Here is a 19,855-nt window from a genome sequence, read left to right as displayed (position 1 = left end):
GTTCTCCCTGCTTTCATGGAGCATCTCCTGAGGACATGCTGTGCAGCCAGAGAGGACAAACAGCATTTGGAATGCCAATGGTTGTGATAGATGCCACCACAGTTTACATGTCCTCTGACTCTGAGCTACAGGCCAACAGTTGCTTCAAAATACAACGTATCTCCATACAGTCCTAAACCAGACTCCAGATTGCTAGCCCAATTGCATCTGGCACCAGTGCAGAGCTGAGTCTTGTATGCAACTGTAGTGCCGGAAGGCTGTGTGCTTGCTACAGGAGTGCTTAAAACACACACACAAAATTCAGTTTCCTGAGAATCTCAGCCATTGGTTAAAAAAAAAAATCAAGATTTTTTTTTAAAGTCCTTAGGGCTGTGAAAATGTATTTGGAAAAGTTTGGGTAACTCAGGAGGCAGGGGAAAGCCTGTTGGTGCTCCATTTCCCTTCTTCATCAATTGGCAAAACCAGGAAGGAGCTACGCAAAATAAGCACAACAAATCTTGGCTGCTATGCAAACAATGAAGGAACTCTATTCAGGGACATTTATTGAACTGAGAATTCTTAAGGCAAAGGACTAGTGTGGGGAAAAAGAAGTATTCCATATCCTAGAAAATGCAAAAACGCATGATTTTTTTTTTAAATAAAAAGTTATAAACTGTGCTTCCAAATAAAAAGTAACAAAGAAACAGCTGCACCCTGTAGGTGCACTGCCAAGGTCCTGCTTCGAAACAGCTTGCATGATTACGTTCACTTTACCCACGATCTCCTTGCTCCCAACGTTTCCTGGGGACACCTGGTGTCAGTACAGCTGCTGGAGGAAAACAAACTGAGGTTCTGAATAGCCAGTGATGGTAGACCGCAGTAGCGTGTCCGAGGGGGGAGACTGGCTCTCGACTATGGGCAACAGCACCTGGTGGTCCTCTGACCCGATGGGAAGAGGCAGTGCTATGTCAGAAGGCTTCACGTCTGCGGACTCCAGCAAAGGGCTCTTCTCACAGGTGATGGCGTCCTGATCACTGAAGGAATGGTCGACCGTGATGGGATCCAGGGGGTTCTCGGAACCTGTGAAGACAAAGCCTGAAACGTTTCTGTCCTTGAAAGCAAAGTTCTGCCTGGCACTAATGACCATTATGACTTGTTGCCAATTTGCAGATGATACTAAATTGGGAGGGGTTGCAAACATAGAAGAAGACAGAAACAGGATGCAGAATGACCTTGACAGGCTAAAACTTGAAACTGGGCTAAAATCAATAAAATGAATTTTAACAGGGATAAATGTAAAGTTCTGCATTTAGGTAGGAAAAATCCAATGCATGGTTATAGGATGGGGGAGACTTGTCTTTGCAGTAGTATGTGCGAAAAGGATCTAAGGGTCTTAGTGGATCATACGCTGAACATGAGTCAACAGTGTGATGCGGTGGCTAAAAAGGCAAATGCAATTTTGGGCTGTATCAACAGAAGTGTAATGTCCAGATCACATGATGTGATGGTATCGCTTTACTCTGCTCTGGTAAGACCTCACCTGGAGTCTTGTGTTCAGTTTTGGGCACCACATTTTAAGAAGGATATAGACAAGCTGGAACGGGTCCAGAGGAGGCCAACCAAAATGGTGAGGGGTCTGGATACCAAGGAAAGGTTGAAGGAGCTGGGGATGTTTAGCCTGGAGAGGAGGCAGCTGAGAGGTGATATGATCACCATCTTCAAGTACTTGAAGGGCTGTCATATAGAGGATGGTGTGGAATTGTTTTCTGTGGCCCCGGAAGGTAGGACCAGAACCAATGGGTTGAAATTAAATCAAAGGAGTTTCCGGCTCAACATTAGGAAGAACTTCTAGACCGTTAGAGCGGTTCCTCAGTGGAACAGGCTTCCTCGGGAGGTGCTGGGTTCTCCTTCCTTGGAGGTTTTTAAACAGAGGCTAGATGGCCATCTGACAGCAATGAGGATCCTGTGAATTTAGGGGGAAGTGTTTGTGAGTTTCCTGCATTGAGCAGGGGGTTGGAATAGATGACCCTAGAGGTCCCTTCCAACTCTATGATTCTATTCTATGATGTGGATCATGGTTTCTGTTAATTCTGTAATTATGAGATTATTTAGTTGGATGTAGTTTGTTTGATGTTTTGTAAGGTTTTTAATGTTGTAAGCCGCCCAGAGCCCGCTTACAGGATAGGGCGGGGTATAAATTAAAAAAAACTAAATTAAATTAAATGGCTTACAAAATGTATTCAAATGTGAAATCCATAGACAAACAAGCTGACTCGAGAGCAAGCACTAATAACAAAGAGTGATCCATGTAAACACTTATATACTCAATAGCGGATACTCATTCCAGTTCTGACTGTTCACATGGATCCAAATAGAATCAATAACCTTGGATGCTATTTGGATCCACGTAAACAGTCAGAACTGGAGCGGGTATCCTCAATTGAGTCAGCTTATATGGATTTCACATTTGAATACATTTTGTAAGCCTTTCGATGGTCATTATATTTCATAGAAATTGTTGCAGTTTTCGGACCGTTTTTGTTTTTGTGTTTCTACATGGTCCCCTTGTGTGATTTAGCACTAATGACAGCAATGATAATTTTATTCACAGAAGTTTTAAATAAATAATTTCATTTACAGTATTTAGGCTGTGACAGAGGAACTGGATCTGCAGCAGCCAGGTCCGGGAGTGTGAACCACCAATGCAATTCACTTTTGCTGAGTCCACACAGCACACTCTGCAAGATGTCCAAGCACCTCTGCCTCATGAACATCTTTAAGGCTTTCCCTCTGCCAGGCTCTCAGCTAGCAAAACCACCTGGATAGTTCTTTTGCAAGACTGCTTCGAACCTTTCCACCAAACGGAAAAGCAGCTGTGCTGTAATATGGCTTGCTCAAGTTGTTCTACACAGGGCTCGTGAACAACACACTTGGACTTTGGAAAGGAGGTCAAGCAGATGGCCTCTTGGTCCAGGTTTCTACAAATTCTAGATTTTATTTTTAAGAAATCAGCACTTACCTGCATGAACCTTTGATTTGTGCTTCTTTAGGTTCTTTATATCTGTGTAGGAATTTCCACACAGCTCACAGATAAATGGTCTTTCACCTATGAAAAGAAATACCTAATTAGGCTTTGTGGATGCAACTTAATTACCTGATCGGAAGAATTCCTTACAGTTCTCTTATCCCAAAATGCCATGCTAATTTAACATGAAGTGTTCCATAAACTAAATTAAGAACCAATCAGTTGCCAGCTAGGAATGGGTTTAAAAAAACAACAAAACCCCCTGCCCTTCCATCAGACAATTCAGGGCTACATACATCATTCTCCCCTCCTCCATTTTACCCTCACAAGATCCCTGTGAGATAGGTTAGACTAACAGAGAGTGACTGGCCTGAAGCCCCCTCATCTCCCCCCCCCCCCCCCCGCCAAACAGTGAGCTTCATGACTGAGTGGAGATTTAAACTCAGGTTTCTCCCATCCATCGCTCTACAGCACACTAGCAAAAGAAAAGCAAAGAAAACTGGGAGTATTTGAATTCATTTCTCTCGACCCTTCTCCCCATGGAGACTCAAAGTGGCTTACACCAGTCTCTTCTCTACCATTTTTGCCTCACAACAGCCCTGTCAGGTAGACTAGGCTGAGACTGTGAGATTAGCCCAAGATTATTCAGGTGGATGCCACGGCAGAGTGTGAAAACTGACCCGTATGGGATCGAAAGTGTTTGCTGAGTTCCCCTGAAGAAATGAAACTTTTCCCACAAATGCCACATATGTATGGTTTCTCCCCTAGAGAGAGAGAAAGAAAAGGAGTTGATTAATTCTCTGCACGGCTATAGGACAAATGCATGTGAAGAACTCTCCAAATCTCACACATAGACACACTTCAGTTTCCCTACTAAAAGTCTTCGGAAGAGACCGTATACATCTCCCTTACTCTCCTCCCCCCCCACACACTGTGAAGCAGGCTGCCCACTTCCTTTTTGGTTGTACAGAGCGGCCTCGTGTTCACCACCAGGCTTATGATCTATCTAGCCCAGTGGAATCTACTCAAACAAGCAGCAACTCTCCAAAATCCTTCCAATGGAAATTCCAAGGCTCTCATACATACAAAACATGCATTTTACCCCTGCCCTATTCTGTATATCTTAAGTCCATAAGAACAACTTTGCTGGATCAGACCAATGATCCATTGGTCCTATGGCAAACAATGGCCAACCAGATGTCACTAAAAGGCCGTGCTGTTGCCCTCTGTGTTAGTATACTGAGCATTAATGCCTTTAAACAGAGCGTTTTCTTCTAGTCTTCATGGCTCATAGCCGCTCCTCCATGGGTCTGTGTAGTTTCTCTTTAAAACCAGCTAAACCACTTATTTATTTATTTCTGAACATTTATATCCTGCTCCTCTGAAAACAGCTCAGAGCGGTTTCCAACAATATTGAAATCAGTACAATCAGGGCTTTTTTGTAGCAGGAACTCCTTTGCGTATTAGGCCACACACCCCTGATGTAGCCAATCCTCTAAGAGCTTACAAAGCTCTTAGTACAGGGCCTACTGTAAGCTCCAGGAGGACTATCTACATGGGGGGGATATCCTAATATGCAAAGGATATGTTGCGAAAAAAGCTCTCAGCACAGTAGATACAATAAAATAGTTACATATCAATAAAAATCATATCATACTATAAAACAGGCATCCTATACAACAGACTACAGTCAATAATAAATGATAATGGCCATGTGGCCTGTTGATCTTATGTTATCTTATGTTGATCTTATGTTATCTTATGTTGATCTTATGTTGATCACAGTGGCAGTGGATCACACAAGTTAATTGGTATCTGAGTGAAGAACTAGTTCCACTCTTATCTATTTCTAGGCGGTTTAACAAAGTGCAACCTTCCTTAGCTTTGTGACCCAGATGATAATGGCTATAAAGACCATGCAGCTCCCAGCCCCACTTTGGAAACTCCCCATGATCTTCCAGCTCCTTGGATGCCCCAGTCTGCCCAGAGGACCCATCCAATATCTCTCTCCCAGCTCAACTGTTCAAAAATCACCTGTATGCTTTCTTGAATGCGTGATGAGTGAACTGGAGACGGCAAAGGCTTTCCCGCAGGTGTCACAAACATAAGGCTTCTCTCCTGTGTGTCGCCGCACGTGATAGGTCAGGGTGCTTGCCTGGGCAAACCGCTGACCGCATCTATCGCAGACATATGGCTTCTCCCCACTGTGCTTTCTAAGTGGAAGAAGCAGGTTAGATTCTGCCAATGTGCCAGGCATTTTCCTGCACAACAATGTCTTTAACCCAACAGGACGAGCCAGTTTTCAGGAAGTGCCCTTTTACTCACCTCGCATGGATCTTCAGGTTGCTTGAAGTGGCAAACTGTAGGTTGCAGGCATCGCACTTGTATGGTTTCTCCTCTCCGTGATGCATCCGGCTGTGGAAAACTAGTTGGCATTTCTGAGCGAAGCCTTTGTCACAGAGTTCACATTTATATGGCTTTTCACCTATGGAAAGAATAAGGCTGCTTATTTTAGCCAGGTCATGTGAAGGACACCGAAACACAGGATGTTAAGAACATAAGAGAAGCCATGTTGGATCAAGCCAATGGCCCATCCAGTCCAACACTCTGTGTCACACAGTGGCAAAAAATTTTATACATACACACACACTGTGGCTAATAGCCACTGATGGACCTCTGCTCCATATTTTTATCTAAACCCCTCTTGAAGGTGGCTATGCTTGTGGCCGCCACCACCTCCTGTGCCAGTGAATTCCACATGTTAATCACCCTTTGGGTGAAGAAGTACTTCCTTTTATCTGTTTTAACCTGGCTGCTCAGCAAAAATACAGCGGAAATGTCAAAGGCGACCTGGACAGCAAGATAAATATTACCAGCAACCAGCTTTTCTGCTTAGTCTCACCCGATATCCATCACAAGTGCAGCTACCACACCTGGCTTTTTAAAAAAAAAACAACCACGGGTCCCACAATCTACAGCGCAGCATTGTTAGCGATCAAGAGGCCCTCTACCAGTGGAAAAGCTGCTGGATCCAATGCACTCTGTCTAAATCCAAGTCATTACTATCCATTTTGAATTTACACAAGGATCCTAAAGGTGTTCAACTAGGATTTTGGTGAGGTAGATTGCAAGAACTCAGATATGGGTCATGAACACTGCAATGCAAATTAACCACCCTTTTCTAAAGAGATAAACAGGGACTTTATTGGGATTTTTTTGGACATGCACAAAGATTTTAGTTTACTGGGGTGGAGCATTAGAACAAAATACTTAACTGTGACCAGCAAGGGGAGTAATAGTGATCACTTGACAGAATGTTCTCATGAAAAAAAAACAACCCTGCACCAAACTACTAGTCTTCTACATATGAGGAATGTACTAGAAAGACCTCATCCTGAATTAATTCCAGATGCCACAACACAAGATGGCTGTTGACCAAATGGCAAGTTCTGAGAGCACTGGAGCAAGGCGTGAGATGCTGAAGGGAGATCACACAAGGAATGGCTCCCAAAACTTATTAAAAGGATGAAAAAAGGTGAAGCGAGGAGAAAGAAATATGGTTCCATTTTCAAATATTAAATTACAAACACAGATGGTAAACAACAGTTCATCAAGTCTACTAAGGGCAGAAGACAACAAAAAACACTCGGTAAGTCTGAGGAAGAAGATTCTGGTTGATTATAGGGGAAAGTCTCCCGTGGGAGCAAGGATATTTGAGCAATGGAGGGGGCAATATCTCTGTCACTGGAGGTTTGCAGTGTTGACAGGTTTATAAAATGGAATTCCACTTGCAGCAGCCTTTCTTTTAGCAGAGCTCAGACTAGTCAGTTTAATTTGACATTTTTATTCTCTCTGTTCCCATAATTGTCTACTTCTAACAGTCCATACACCCTCACTATCTGAGACAACAAAAAACAAAAAAGTGATATTATTTAACTCAGGGGTCCCCCACGTGGAGCCTGCTACACCTTTTCTGGCCCCTGCCAAGTATTTTTAGGAAGTGGACAGATCCAGGTAGGGCTTTTGTCCAGCAAGGTTTCCAACTGACTGCTGGAGATTTAATTGGCTGTGCAGACTTTTTTTTTAAAAAAAGTTGCTTTGTCAGCAGCTACCACCACAGCACAAGGATCTGCACTGCTATTGAAATTAAGCTGTGGTGATCATGTTGTGGCTGGAACTGCCTCCTGCAGCAACCATTCTGTGGCAGCCATTTTGTTGCTGCGCCCACCACACTACATTAGAATTCCAAATGTACCAGCAGGCCCAAAAGGTTGGAGACCCCTGATTTATCTATTACCTCTAAAAACAAAAACTAAGTTCCACAGGCAGAATTGTCTCATTCACACTATTTCCATTAGTTATGTCCATTCCTGCATGCTAACAAACCCAGAGAGCTTTTGACAGAAGCAAGATCTGAACCGGCAGGATGGGAATCATAATTCGGCCTCCTAGGATTCTGTAACTATAAGCAGAGCTTTTTATGTAGCAGGAACTCCTTTGCATATTAGGCCACACACCCCTGATGTAGCCAATCCTCCAAAAGCTTACAGGGCTCTTAGTACAGGGCCTACTGTAAGCTCCAAGAAGATTGGTTACATCAGGGTTGTGTGGCCTAATATGCAAAGGAGTTCCTGCTACAAAAAAAGCCCTGACTATAGGAGTTAATTTATATATAGGAGTGCAACATGTTTTCCAGCCACTGTTAAAGGCATCTATTACCCAAGGGATCACTGTAACTTGACAAGGCAGGTGGGGTTACTTTCGTCAATGTAATGGTGGGATATTTCCAGGGACCACTTACAATGCTGCCGCAACCAGTTAGCAGCAAGTACCAAACCACAACATTACGGGACCCAAAAGATCAGAGTGAAGGACAACTTCCGGGGAGGAAAATGGCGAGCTGAGTTGTCTCTCGTAACGGGAGCAAGCTGAAGGTCTTGTTCGGGGTAGTGGAGGGCAAACCAAAGCCCACTGCCTACCTTTCTCAGTGAGAGAAAGGTCCAAGACTTGCACTAAAAACTTTAGAAGAGATTTACCTTGGCTGAAAAGGAGCTTTGGAGAAGGGTCCTTTGAGGCTTTGAGGAGTCTCAGAAGTTTGCAAAATTATCGTCTGCAAGATCTCTCAGAGCCATTGATTTGGCATAAGCTCGTCACGATCCTAACCTTCTGGGACATTTTTAAACAACTAAAGTCTTGGAAGACCAGTGGAACTTGGATAAACAGAGGAAAAAAGGTACAGAAACTCTTCTTTCGCTCCGGAGCTATTTACAGACTAAAGAGACGTTTTAAAGGTGGAAATAAGGGGAAAATATAAAACTTGCAAGTAGAAGAAGGGAAGGGTGAAGTTTGGACTATTTTGACATAAAAGACAGTGTTAAAAACTGCTAAAAATTGAAGAGAAATCATTGTTGTGTCTACTTACGATTTGTGGAATGTAAACAACCATACTGCGCAGGAATATACTGGAACAGTCCTCTAACTCTACTGAGCAAGACAGGAAGTGCGTCAAGCAATCTATAAGGTTGAAGGTGACAGAGACAGGAAGCAGTAAAGAAAAAAGCCTACTCTACATCATAGAGAAACATCGGCAGCCATTGCTGGGAGGTCCAATTTAAAACATCGTTTTAAAAAGATTTGGGACTTTAAAAAGTGACAGAAACGACAGGGAAAAGGGTAAGAAGATAAGAACTATTGACTACATTATTGGTGGGCTCCTGGGGTGATTTTAAAAGGGGAAAAAAAATCTTTAAAAGGAGAAAAAATCGCGGCCGCCATTTTGGATTTTTTAAAGACTTTTTTGTTAAATATCTTTGCTTTGGGGGCTCAGAAACCAGCGAAATTGGGCTTGCTGGAAAGGGCAAGCCCTGCTCTATTGAACCTGACTGTCAGATTTTAAATTGGTGAGGTCAAAAATTTCGTCATTTTTTTAAAGGGGAAAAATTCTTCAAAAATTTATATCTGGGCCTGGGAAGCTCAGAAGAAAACAGAACAAAGTTTAATTGAGAGAGAAAATTTAGACCTTCTGAACTTGGTAGTCAAACTTGCAAATTGTGCGACGGAAATTTTTGGTATTTTAATTGCATTCCCCTTGCTCTTTGCTTAAATGTCAGAGCCCAGGCAGCTCCGAACAAGAGCCCTTTCATTAGAAAAAATGCAAGACCAAATGGAGGCTATGGAAGCCAGGATTATGAAAGGAGTTAAGAAAATGATGGAAGAGTTGAAGGAAGAACTTACTACAGTGATTAAAAAAGAAGTGGATGACCTCAAAAACCAAATTGGGAAAATAGACAAGAAAGTACAGGAGGTGGAGGAGAAAGTTAAAACACATGATACCACCTTGCTGAAAGTACAAGAAAAAGTGACGATTCACGACTGCAAATTAATGGAAAATCAGCTACGTTTGAGAGGAGTACCTGAGGCAGAGAATGATGATTTGAAAGGATATATAACAAACATAATCGCAGAATTCTTAGAAGAAGACCCTGATAAGACTAAAAGCATGTATGATCACATGTATAGAGTCAACTCGTTATATGCCAAAAAAAATAACTTACCAAGAGATGTGGTTGTAAGATTCATGACAAAGGAAATGGTGGGAAGGATTATGAAGAGAAACTTTGAACAATCATTGATAGTAAGAGGTAGCAGAGTGAGAATTATGAAGGAGCTACCGAAAGAAGTGATAAATGACAGGAGAACATATAAAAAGTTGACAGAAAAATTGAAAGACAATGGCACAAGGTATAGATGGATAATCCCCGAGGGTGTGAGCTTTGAACTCCAGGGGAAGAGAGTCACGATCACAAATGCCCGAGAACTGAGGAGATTTTTTGAAGAAAATAAAGAATTTGCACCATGATGGATTACAAACTATTGTCTTGGAATGTTAATGGACTAAATTCACCACAAAAAAGAAGGGCAACTTTTCATTGGATTAAAAAGCAAAATTGTAATATAATTTGTTTGCAAGAAGTCCACATTAAACAAAAGGATTATAAATTTTTATGGAACAAACAATTGGGAAGGGAATTTTTTTCGTTAGCTGACCAGAAAAAAAGGGGAGTAGTTTTTTATATTAAACAAGACCTGGAGCCAAAATTGGTATTTAAAGATAAGGATGGAAGATTTGTAGCAGTGGAAATAACATCAAATGGGAAAAAAACGCTGTTATTGGGACTATATGCACCTAATGGTGCAAAAGATGTTTTTTTTAAAGACATTACACAACAACTAGATGAGTTGACCTACGATCAAATACTCTTAATGGGAGATTTTAATGGAACAGTTGAGAACTCATTGGATAGATCCGGAGGGAAAAAAAATAGTGGAAAAGAAGGAAAATTGCCAAAGTCTTTTTTTGAATTAGTAAAACAGGAAAACTTGGAGGACATATGGAGAAAGTTTAACCCTGAAGTGCGGGACTATACTTTTTTTTCTGCAAGACATAAGACATTTTCTAGAATTGACATGCTATGGGGAACCAGAGATTTAGGCCTCATAACAAGAAAGATAGAGATTTTGCCTAAAATTGGCACTGACCATAACCCAATAATGTGGATTACAAAACTGTCCAAAAGATCGAGAAGATGGAGATTGAATGAAGACTTGCTACAGAACAAAGAAACAGTGACTTTCCTAGGAAAAGAAACTAAAGAATTTTTCCAAGTGAATGATAAAGAAGATATCGATTTTCAGACGGTCTGGGATGCTTATAAAGCAGTAATGAGAGGGTTGCTGATTACTTTGAACAATAAAGATAAAAGGGAAAAAGAAAAACAACTACTGGATATTCAAAATGAAATAAAGAAAAAAGAAAGAGAGCTGAGGAAAAGACCAGGGAAAAAGAAAATTCTAAGGGAAATTTCAATATTGCAAACTCAACTAAGACATTTATTAAACAAAGAAGTAGAATGGAATTTGAAAAGGCTCCAGCAAAAATCGTTTGAAGGAGCAAATAAGACGGGGAAATACTTGGCGTGGCAGCTGAAAAAAAAGAGGGAAAATAAAATAATTAATAGAATTGTGATAGATGAAAGAGACGTAGTTACTCAAGAGGGAATAAAAAGAGAATTTTTTAAGTATTATGCCAAGCTGTTTAAAGGTGCTGAAGTAAAGAGAAAAAAGATAGATGAATATCTACAGAAAATAAAAATTGAGCCATTAACTGAGAATATGAGAAAAATTTTGAATGACCCAATTGAAAAAATAGAAATTGAGGCAGCAATCAACGTGATGAAAAATGATAAAGCTCCCGGGCCAGACGGTTATACAGCCAAGTATTTTAAAATGTTTAAAGATGAATTAATACCAAAATTACAGAAGCTGATGAATGCAATAAGAGTCAAAGGGAAGGTACCAAATACATGGAAAGAAGCTGTTATTTCTTTGATACCTAAAGAAGAAAGAGATGTTACAAATGTGAAAAATTACAGACCAATTTCACTTTTGAACAATGATTATAAAATATTTACAAGAATTCTGGCAGAACGTCTTAAGCAATATTTGATAAATTTTATAAAAGAGGACCAAGCCGGTTTTCTTCCCAAAAGACAAATAAGAGACAATATTAGAACTGTTGTAAATATTGTAGAATATTATGAAAGACATCCAGAAAAGGAAGTAGCGCTATTCTTTGCGGATGCAGAAAAAGCATTTGACAATTTAAATTGGGACTTTATGTTTGCAGTGATGGAAAAAATGGAGCTTGGAGAAAGTTTTATAAGAATGATAAAGGCAATATATTCTGAACAAAGTGCAAGGCTGTGCATCAACGCAGATCTTACAGATGAAATGAAAATTAGTAAAGGTACCAGACAAGGCTGCCCGCTTTCGCCATTGCTGTTTATAATGACTCTTGAAATTTTACTAATGCAGATTCAAGAAGAAAAAGATTTAGAAGGACTACAAATAAAAGGATTTACCTATAAATACAGAGCATTTGCAGATGATATAATGTTTATAAATGAAAATCCTTTACAAGTTACACCTTTGTTGTTAATGAGAATACAAGAGTTTGGGGAGTTGGCGGGACTTTATATAAACAAAGAAAAATCAAAAATCTTATGTAAGAATATGCAGAAAAATAGACAACAAGAACTACAAAGACTAACGGGTTGTGAAGTTACCTCTAAGGTAAAATACCTAGGGGTAGAGATAACAATGAAAAATATTGATTTGTTTAAGAACAATTATGAAAAGCTATGGCGTAAAATAGAAGAAGATATGCTAAAGTGGAACAAGCTCAATTTGTCACTGTTGGGTAGAATAGCTGCAGTAAAAATGAATATTTTACCAAGGATTATGTATCTGTTTCAAACCATCCCCATTGTGAAAGATGCTAAGCAATTTGATAAATGGCGAAGAAAAATTTCGGAATTCGTGTGGGCCGGGAGGAAACCTAGAATTAAAATGAAAGTCCTGATAGATGCGAAAGAGAGAGGTGGATTCCAATTACCAGATTTGAAACTGTATCATGAAGCAATTTGTTTAGTATGGTTAAAAGAATGGATAACGTTATTAAATAAAAAACTTCTAATGTTAGAAGGCCATGGAAAAAAATTCGGCTGGCATGCATATTTGTACTATGAAAAAAAGAAGATGGATGGTCTTTTCTCTCACCATTATATAAGGAGTAGCTTATTAAATGTGTGGATAAAGTACAAGAAATATGGTGATGAGAGGAGACCTTTATGGATAGTGCCGGCTGAAGTGATAAAGTTAACGGCCAAAACAGTCAAGGAAAAACAACTATCATACAACCAGTTACTAAAAATACAAAGCGGGAAAATAGAATTGAAAACTGCAGAAGAACTAAACTATAAATATGATTGGTTTCAAATGCAACAAATAAAAAGTTTGATGGAGAATGATATCAAAGCTGAAGGAATAAGGAAAGAACAAACAGAAATGGAAAGAGTTCTGCTTGGAGATAATGAGAAATTAATTTCAAAAGTGTACAAATTACTTTTACAATGGGCTACAGAAGATGAAGTAGTGAAATCTCAAATGATAAAATGGGCAATTAATGTAAATAAAGAAATAAAGATGGAATCTTGGGAATATCTGTGGAAAAATTCCATGAAACTCGCAACATGTCATAGTATTAAAGAGAACTGTTTTAAGATGATGTATAGATGGTATATGACTCCAAAAAAATTAGCAAAGATGAACAATAAGATGCCAGATAGGTGCTGGAAATGTAAAAAGCATGAAGGTTCTTTCTACCATATGTGGTGGACTTGTGAAAGAGCTAAAATGTTTTGGCAAATGATTCAACAAGAGATATCTAAGATCCTGGGATATGAATTCAATAAAGAGGCAGAGACTTTTCTGCTGGGATTACAAATGGAAAAATTTCCAAAAGAAGATAGAACATTAATATGGTACTTGCTCTCAGCTGCTAGGACATTGTATGCGCAGTTGTGGAAGCAAGAAAAAATACCAGAAAAATGGGACTGGATTATGAAAGTTATGTCATGGAGTGAAATGGACAAATTAACAAGAAAATTAAGAGACTGTGATTTAGAACTTTTTAACCAAGAGTGGAAGAAATTCAGAAGATATGTAGAGAAAGAGTGGAAAATAAAAGGACATTGGACAATTTTTGAGGATTAAGATTTTTAAGATAACAATATAACTCTTGAAGGGGGTTCTTCTTCCCTATGTTTCTTTTTTGTTTCGTTTTTTTTCTTGATAGTTAAGGGTACCTTTAATATCTGTTTTTTTAAAGAAAATAACACTGGCGGGGGTCAAGTAATTGGGGGAGGGGTGGGAGAAAGTAAGATGTGGGGTAGAATGATGGTCTTTTTCTTAATATATATTAAGCTTTTTATAAGTTGTAGTTATAGTTCTACTACCATATGTTACTAATAAAATTGTTTATTCACGACCAAAAGATCAGAGTGAAGGAAAGTTTCCAGCTCGAGTTCACAAGAGGCAACCTCCACCCTCCCAACACAAACCACAGAGCCTACCTGTGTGAGTTCTTACATGCGTTTTCAGCTGATTGCACTGAGTAAAGGCCTTCCCGCAGAGCTGGCACACGTACGGCTTGACTCCTTTGTGGATCCTCATGTGCCGTCTCAGGCTGCTGGCTTCGGAGAACACCTTCCCGCAGGTGTTGCACACCGGCTTTGCCTTGGGGTATTTTGGATCCAGTTCCTCCCCCAAGCTCTCCAACTGGTAAGAATTCTTGTCATTGGAGATATTGGACAAGCAGTGCTCTTTCAACGCACAACCCTGCTGCGCCTTTCCCTGCTTGGGTTTCATGGGCATAGTCTGGAGAAGGATCTCCTGGGCAAGGATCTCTTGGGCAGTAAAAGTTTCGCTCTCCACCACAGGCGTCAGCTGCAGCTCAGAATTCTCCCCGCCCTGGGCGGCTTGCTCTGTTATCTCGGTGGCCAGTTTATTTGCATCAAAGAACATCTCCCCCGAGGAGTTCTCGATTACATCGCTTGGATACTGAGCCGGCTTGTCCAGCGGGTTTTTCTGAGAGCCAAAGGCCTTCTTCCGCTTTTTGCCTTGAGCAGATTTCTTTTCCGGAGATGCTTTTGAAGCTGGGGGCTGAACGGCCTCTGCCGAAGGGGCATCGGATTTCTCCTGGTTATTGTAGTCGCGAAGGGTGAGAAGGCAGGTCTGCTGGTTCAATGCAATGTTCCCGGTGATACTAGAGGTTTCTGTAGAAGAGGGATTGGCAATGAAAGCGAAGTCTTCCATCTTTATTTTACACTTAGTGACCACCTCCTCCACTCTGAGATAGTCAGCAGCCTGGTGAATTTCTTTAACATTCCAGCTGCAAGGGAAAAAGGTTAAATGGCAACGTGTGCCAGGCGAAGAAGACAAAAATGCCTGAAGAATCAGTAGAAATATGCAAACTGGATACAAATAGATGCTTAATTTTTTTTTCATTTAAAAAGATTGGGTTTTTTTTTAAACCACCCCAGGATTTCTTTAATTGCCACTTGAAACAGCCTAGTCTTAAATAAAAGCTGGATGTAACACAAAAGCTGGATGTAACATTAAATCTTTGGCTCTTTTCAATGTACAATGCAAGGGAAATGGCAAACCAAGGTTCAGATCTTTGCTTGGCCTCAAAGCTCAAAAAACTTGGGGAAGTCTCTGGCTCAGTTCAGACATGAAACCAGCTTTAATTAAACTGAGGTTTATGAGATTATCTGAATGCAGGCCACTCCACTAATTATGGATAGGTAGGATCCATCTAACCAGGATGCAAGGTATGTTTATTAACCACAATCAGCCTTAACTATAGTTCCATGTGATGTCTCAATGCAGTTATCCTGGCTTATCTCTGTGGATGCCCTCCCATGTGACATACAGGGGAAAAGAGAAATGAACCCAACACTTCTTGAGGCAAATCAGCATTTGAGGGCTTGTGAACTGTAATTTGGTTTCACAAACTAACCGCAGTTAAAATAAACCATGGTTTTAAATTCTGCACAATGTCTGAACCAGCCACTATTTCACCGACATCTTTCAGGCACTGAGATATGGATGCCACTTTTCTGGGATGAAGTTTTACGTAGCTGGGGACCACATGAATATGACTATAAGGATGAGACTGATCACATGGGGCACTCGTGTGCAACTGACACTCCATATCTGTCTTGTACATGTAGGGACACACAAGGACTTGAGGAAGGCATCTGACTTTTCCCCCTCCCGTTATTTTGTCTTTTCCTTCCATGAAAGCCTCCATCTCCCCCTTTCTCATCTTGTTCTCTCCTTCCCATCCACCTACCTTCACCTCCCTCTCTTCAGCATCTTCAGTTTTGCCTCCTTCCCTACCACTGGCAGCATCTCCCCGGGAAAAGAGTGGCTGAATAGCATAGTGATGGCCCCAAGATTAGAGTTCAGTTGCATAATGAGAAACCTGCAACTTCTCTAGGTTAACAGAAAAACGGATGTGGAACCCCTATCCTACCCTAATCCATTCATTGTTTCTTACAAGGAAACATCCATCAAAGATATCCTTCACCAATTAAACTCAAACACCAGAGAATGAAGAAGCAGGAAGAACCAATCCCTAAGTTTATATCATTCTTCAGGCAAAGGATGTCTGGCGTGCTTCCTTAAATAATCAGTGGCAGAGAATTTGTCTTCTGTTTATGTGATATTAAAATACCTGGCCTATGGCCAGCTACTCTTAAAAACAGTCCTGTTGGATCAAACAAAATATTCATCTAGTCCAGCCTTCTGTATCCTACAACAGCCAACTAGACATTTCTGGAAGGCACACTGTTATCCCTCAGACACTGGGATTTGGTGGCTCTCACAATGGAGGATTCATTTACTGACCACTCCTAGAAAACAGAGCCTGGGCTGTATCCACCTGTCAGGTGCCATTCAACATTATCTCAAGTATTCTAGAGAGCCAGTCTGGTGTAGTGGTTAAGTGTGTGGACTCTTATCTGGGAGAACTGGGTTTGATTCCCCACTCCTCCGCATGCAGCTGCTAGAATGGCCTTGGGTCAGCCATAGCTCTTGCAGAGCTGTCCTTGAAAGGGCACCCCACCCACCTCACAGGGTGTCTGTTGTGGGGGAGGAAGGTAAAGCAGATTGTAAGGCACTCTGGGATTCAGAGTGAAGGGCGGGGTATAAATCCAATATCATCATCTTCTAATTTCTCTTTCTGTGTCATTCATGAATACATGTGAATCTGTCTTATACTGAATCAGACAACTGATCCATCAATATCAGTACTGTCTATCTGGACTCTCAGCAGCTCTCCAGGTCTCAGGCAGAGGTCTTCCATGTCACCTACTAACATCCTTTTAGCTAGAGATGCCAGAGATTGAATCAGGGTATGGAGTCCATTTTATTCTATGGGCTAATAAGATAGAATCAATCTTCTGCATGCTAGTCAGACACCCTACTATTGAGCCACAGCCCTTCCCTTGACAATATGTCTTGCCTTTGCCTGCAAGCTTTCAAAGAGGACCCGTCTTTTTAAATTCTTTGTGCTGTATTAATTCTGAGTGCTAAACAAACACATCCCCAACCCCATTAATATTACCTGTCAAGGTTTAAATTTCCTGTATATATGAACTCCAGAAGTTTCTGAAATCCATCGGCTTTCACTTGATTCTGATCCAAAACTACGTTACTGTCTGACGTGTCCTTGTAAAAAGCCCCAAAGTACTCACTGAAGGAAGCCAGCACATTTCGATGAGCTTTGAACTGAAATTCACCAATAACGATGGTGCAGTCGCACAGGAAACCTGCCTCTCGCTGTTTGTTCAGCCTTTCCAGGAGATGCTCACAGTGGTGTGAATACTGCATTTTGGGGAATCAGGACTCAACTTCTTTGGTCTGAGAAGGCAAAGGAACATTGTTAGTGGCAGGGCACCAGACTCTGTACAGAATATTGAAGTAACCATAGTCCCTGTCCAGAACCCAAAGGGCTTATGTTCTAAACAAGTAGAATAAAAGTGAAATCATAAAGCAAAAAAGAGGTTTAACTACTACACTGCTAAGTAGGGACTCCTATTGGCCAAAACAAGATTTGAAGGCGAAACAGGTTTTTAAGGAGAACTTGTTTACTTGTGCCACCAGCTGTAGAGATGGCTATTTCAGGGCCGGATCTAGGAGGGGCAGAGAGAATTACTGGGGGGGGGGGGGGGTCAAATTGGGTATGGAGTCCATTTTATTCTATGGGCCCATAAGACAGAATGGGCTTATATTCAAAAAATGTAGATTCAGTTCTGGGCTATTAATATAAGCACTGGACTGCCACTGGACTGTTTAACTTTGGTATAAACTGCTTTTCAGCAAGATTAAAGGAGACAGGGAATGAAGTCTATAGCTAGAGATAGCTTTGGGGCATCAGACCCAGAGAAATCAATCCCCCAAAATATTTATCCTCAGAAACATCTACATAAGAAACAATACACCACCTTAATGCAGACTGTTACAAAGAGCAATTTCATGAGTAAACTTGACTGAAAAATCTATGCAGGCATTGATTCACTACACTCAAATCACACTTGATAGTCCTGAATGCAAGCTACATGTTATTTCCTTCTATATGGAACCTCTGTAAAATACGAAGACCAGCATTCACCACTCTCCACAAATCTAAACAAGGTTTTACCAAGGTTTCAGCAATACAATATTACTAATTACGGGCATTTTAGAAGCCACTGCCCTAGCTATATCCTCCAAGCACCAGAAGCAACAACCCTACTGAAAGACACATAAACGGTTACACCAATGACAGAAGAGCAAATGAAGGCTCATTTTATCATGCCATAATTCATTGCCTCCATTTTGACAGCCTTTGAAATCAACCTCCTAGAGTAAAGAAGGTAGATGTCAAAGGGGAGGGTGGGGGTTAAAGGAAAATGTTTATGGTTTAAGTTTAGCTCAAGGGATTGGGAAGTTTGTATCCTCCTCCCCTGCAGTTTCAATTACACCACTACCCCTTTAGCCACATTTCCCAGCAATTCTTTAAATGCTACTCACTAGTTTAGGGACAAATGTTAATCTCAACCCACCCTTTGGCTTTCTCAGCCCAGCCAGGGATGCACACAAAGGCTGTTATCCCACACTTCAGCCATCCTGTCCCTTCAGATTTAAGACCTTTTGCTGACACACACCCGAGGAAACTTGCTTCAGCATTGCTAGCATCTCCTCCGATCTCATCCCTACACTTTTCTCTCCCTCCAGCCTCATTACACTGGAACTATTTGCTGCCAGCCCAATCCCTTAAACTGGTCTTAATTGGAAGGAAGTCCTTCTGGTACGGACTTGCCGCCCAAAAAATCTTGCAACAGCATGCACACATGCAACTCGCAGACACGCGTGTTTCCGAAGAGTCTCGGCTGCTCCTAAGGAGCGTTTATGCTATTTAGAGAGAACCTTATATGCAAATATCCGTCTGGGGAAGAGAGACGACCTTCGTCTTCGTCCCCCGTTACCCTCTTCCCAACTAGCGGGTCAGCCTTGCCACACGCATAAGCCGCTTCACTCGCCCTCTTGGCCCCGTCAATCCCTCCCTCTTTCGTAACAGTTTCCATCCCGTCTACTTTGAGGTCTCCATCAACACTCCCCCCCCCCACAGTACAAGTGGTCCCGTCCAACCACAGTCCGCGATCCGAACCAGAGGAATTAGTGGGCAAACACACCTGGAAGGGGCGGGGGGGGGAGATGAATGAGGGACATGGAACCTTGAACACCTCAAGCCGCCATTTTACGATGACGCGTCCTCTGAGGGTGGAGTTAGTGGTTCAAGTCTCACTTCCGTTCTCAATCCACTCTGGCAACGAAAGGGTGGTGGAAAGAATTCGTTCAGGGGAGGGGCAGGACCGAGTAAGTCCTCTGGGAGAGATAGGGGAAATACGTTTCCCATGATGCCTTGCGCCACAGCGCGTGGTAACGTGATGGGGAAACGGAGGGCGCTTGACGCACTCTGCATTTAACCAATTCACTGCCAGATATACATTGCAATCTATGAGCGGCTGACAGTAGAGTCTTGAAAGTTTTTTCTGGGTTGTATTGCAAAAAACGCTGGGCAAAACGGGGGTGGAAGGGGTGACAGTAAAGGCAATTTCAATAAAATGTCGCATTTAAAATTTCCCCAGCGTTTGGAAACTTCATTTAATTATCACTCTTAAGCTACAGCAATCCTCTATAGAACGGGGCGAGGAGGGGTGCGTTTAACAACTTACCTTAATAATACAATCATATGAAGAGATGTACACCGTCATCCTAACCGAGTTACTCCGTTCTATGCACATTTGCTTCTGTGGATTTAAGAAGGATGTAAAATGTAATTCTGTTTGCGATGGCATGGGGTAGTATAAGTGTTCAGTATTCTTTTTCCGTATAAAGTGA

At 41.3% G+C, this 19,855-nt stretch overlaps 1 protein-coding gene across 4 annotated transcripts; it reads right to left on the bottom strand.

Annotated features, from left to right (window-relative positions):
- Positions 1-502: 502 nt before the first annotated feature.
- MYNN (myoneurin) lies at positions 503-19,252 on the bottom strand. Of its 4 annotated transcripts, none has more exons than XM_060242477.1 (8): positions 19,147-19,252; positions 17,167-17,332; positions 13,978-14,679; positions 5,330-5,489; positions 5,039-5,217; positions 3,685-3,768; positions 2,999-3,085; positions 503-1,059 (listed from the first exon to the last, which is right to left on the bottom strand). In XM_060242477.1, exons 2-8 carry the CDS (start codon positions 17,300-17,302, stop codon positions 797-799), a joined length of 1,611 nt encoding a protein of 536 aa, XP_060098460.1. In that variant the 5' UTR covers positions 17,303-17,332; positions 19,147-19,252; the 3' UTR covers positions 503-796. The 4 variants fall into 4 exon arrangements, with proteins under 4 accessions (XP_060098460.1, XP_060098458.1, XP_060098459.1 ...); XM_060242475.1 differs by having other exon boundaries at positions 13,978-14,795; positions 17,037-17,332; positions 19,145-19,210; XM_060242476.1 differs by lacking the exon at positions 19,147-19,252 and adding an exon at positions 18,517-19,017 and having other exon boundaries at positions 13,978-14,795; positions 17,037-17,332.
- Between the last annotated feature and the right edge of the window lie 603 nt (positions 19,253-19,855).

The sequence above is a fragment of the Heteronotia binoei genome, chromosome 6 (assembly GCF_032191835.1).
Source record: "Heteronotia binoei isolate CCM8104 ecotype False Entrance Well chromosome 6, APGP_CSIRO_Hbin_v1, whole genome shotgun sequence".
NCBI lineage: Eukaryota > Metazoa > Chordata > Lepidosauria > Squamata > Gekkonidae > Heteronotia > Heteronotia binoei.
The sequence above is the reverse complement of the archived record's forward strand: the minus strand, read 5'-3'. Positions and strand labels throughout refer to the sequence as shown.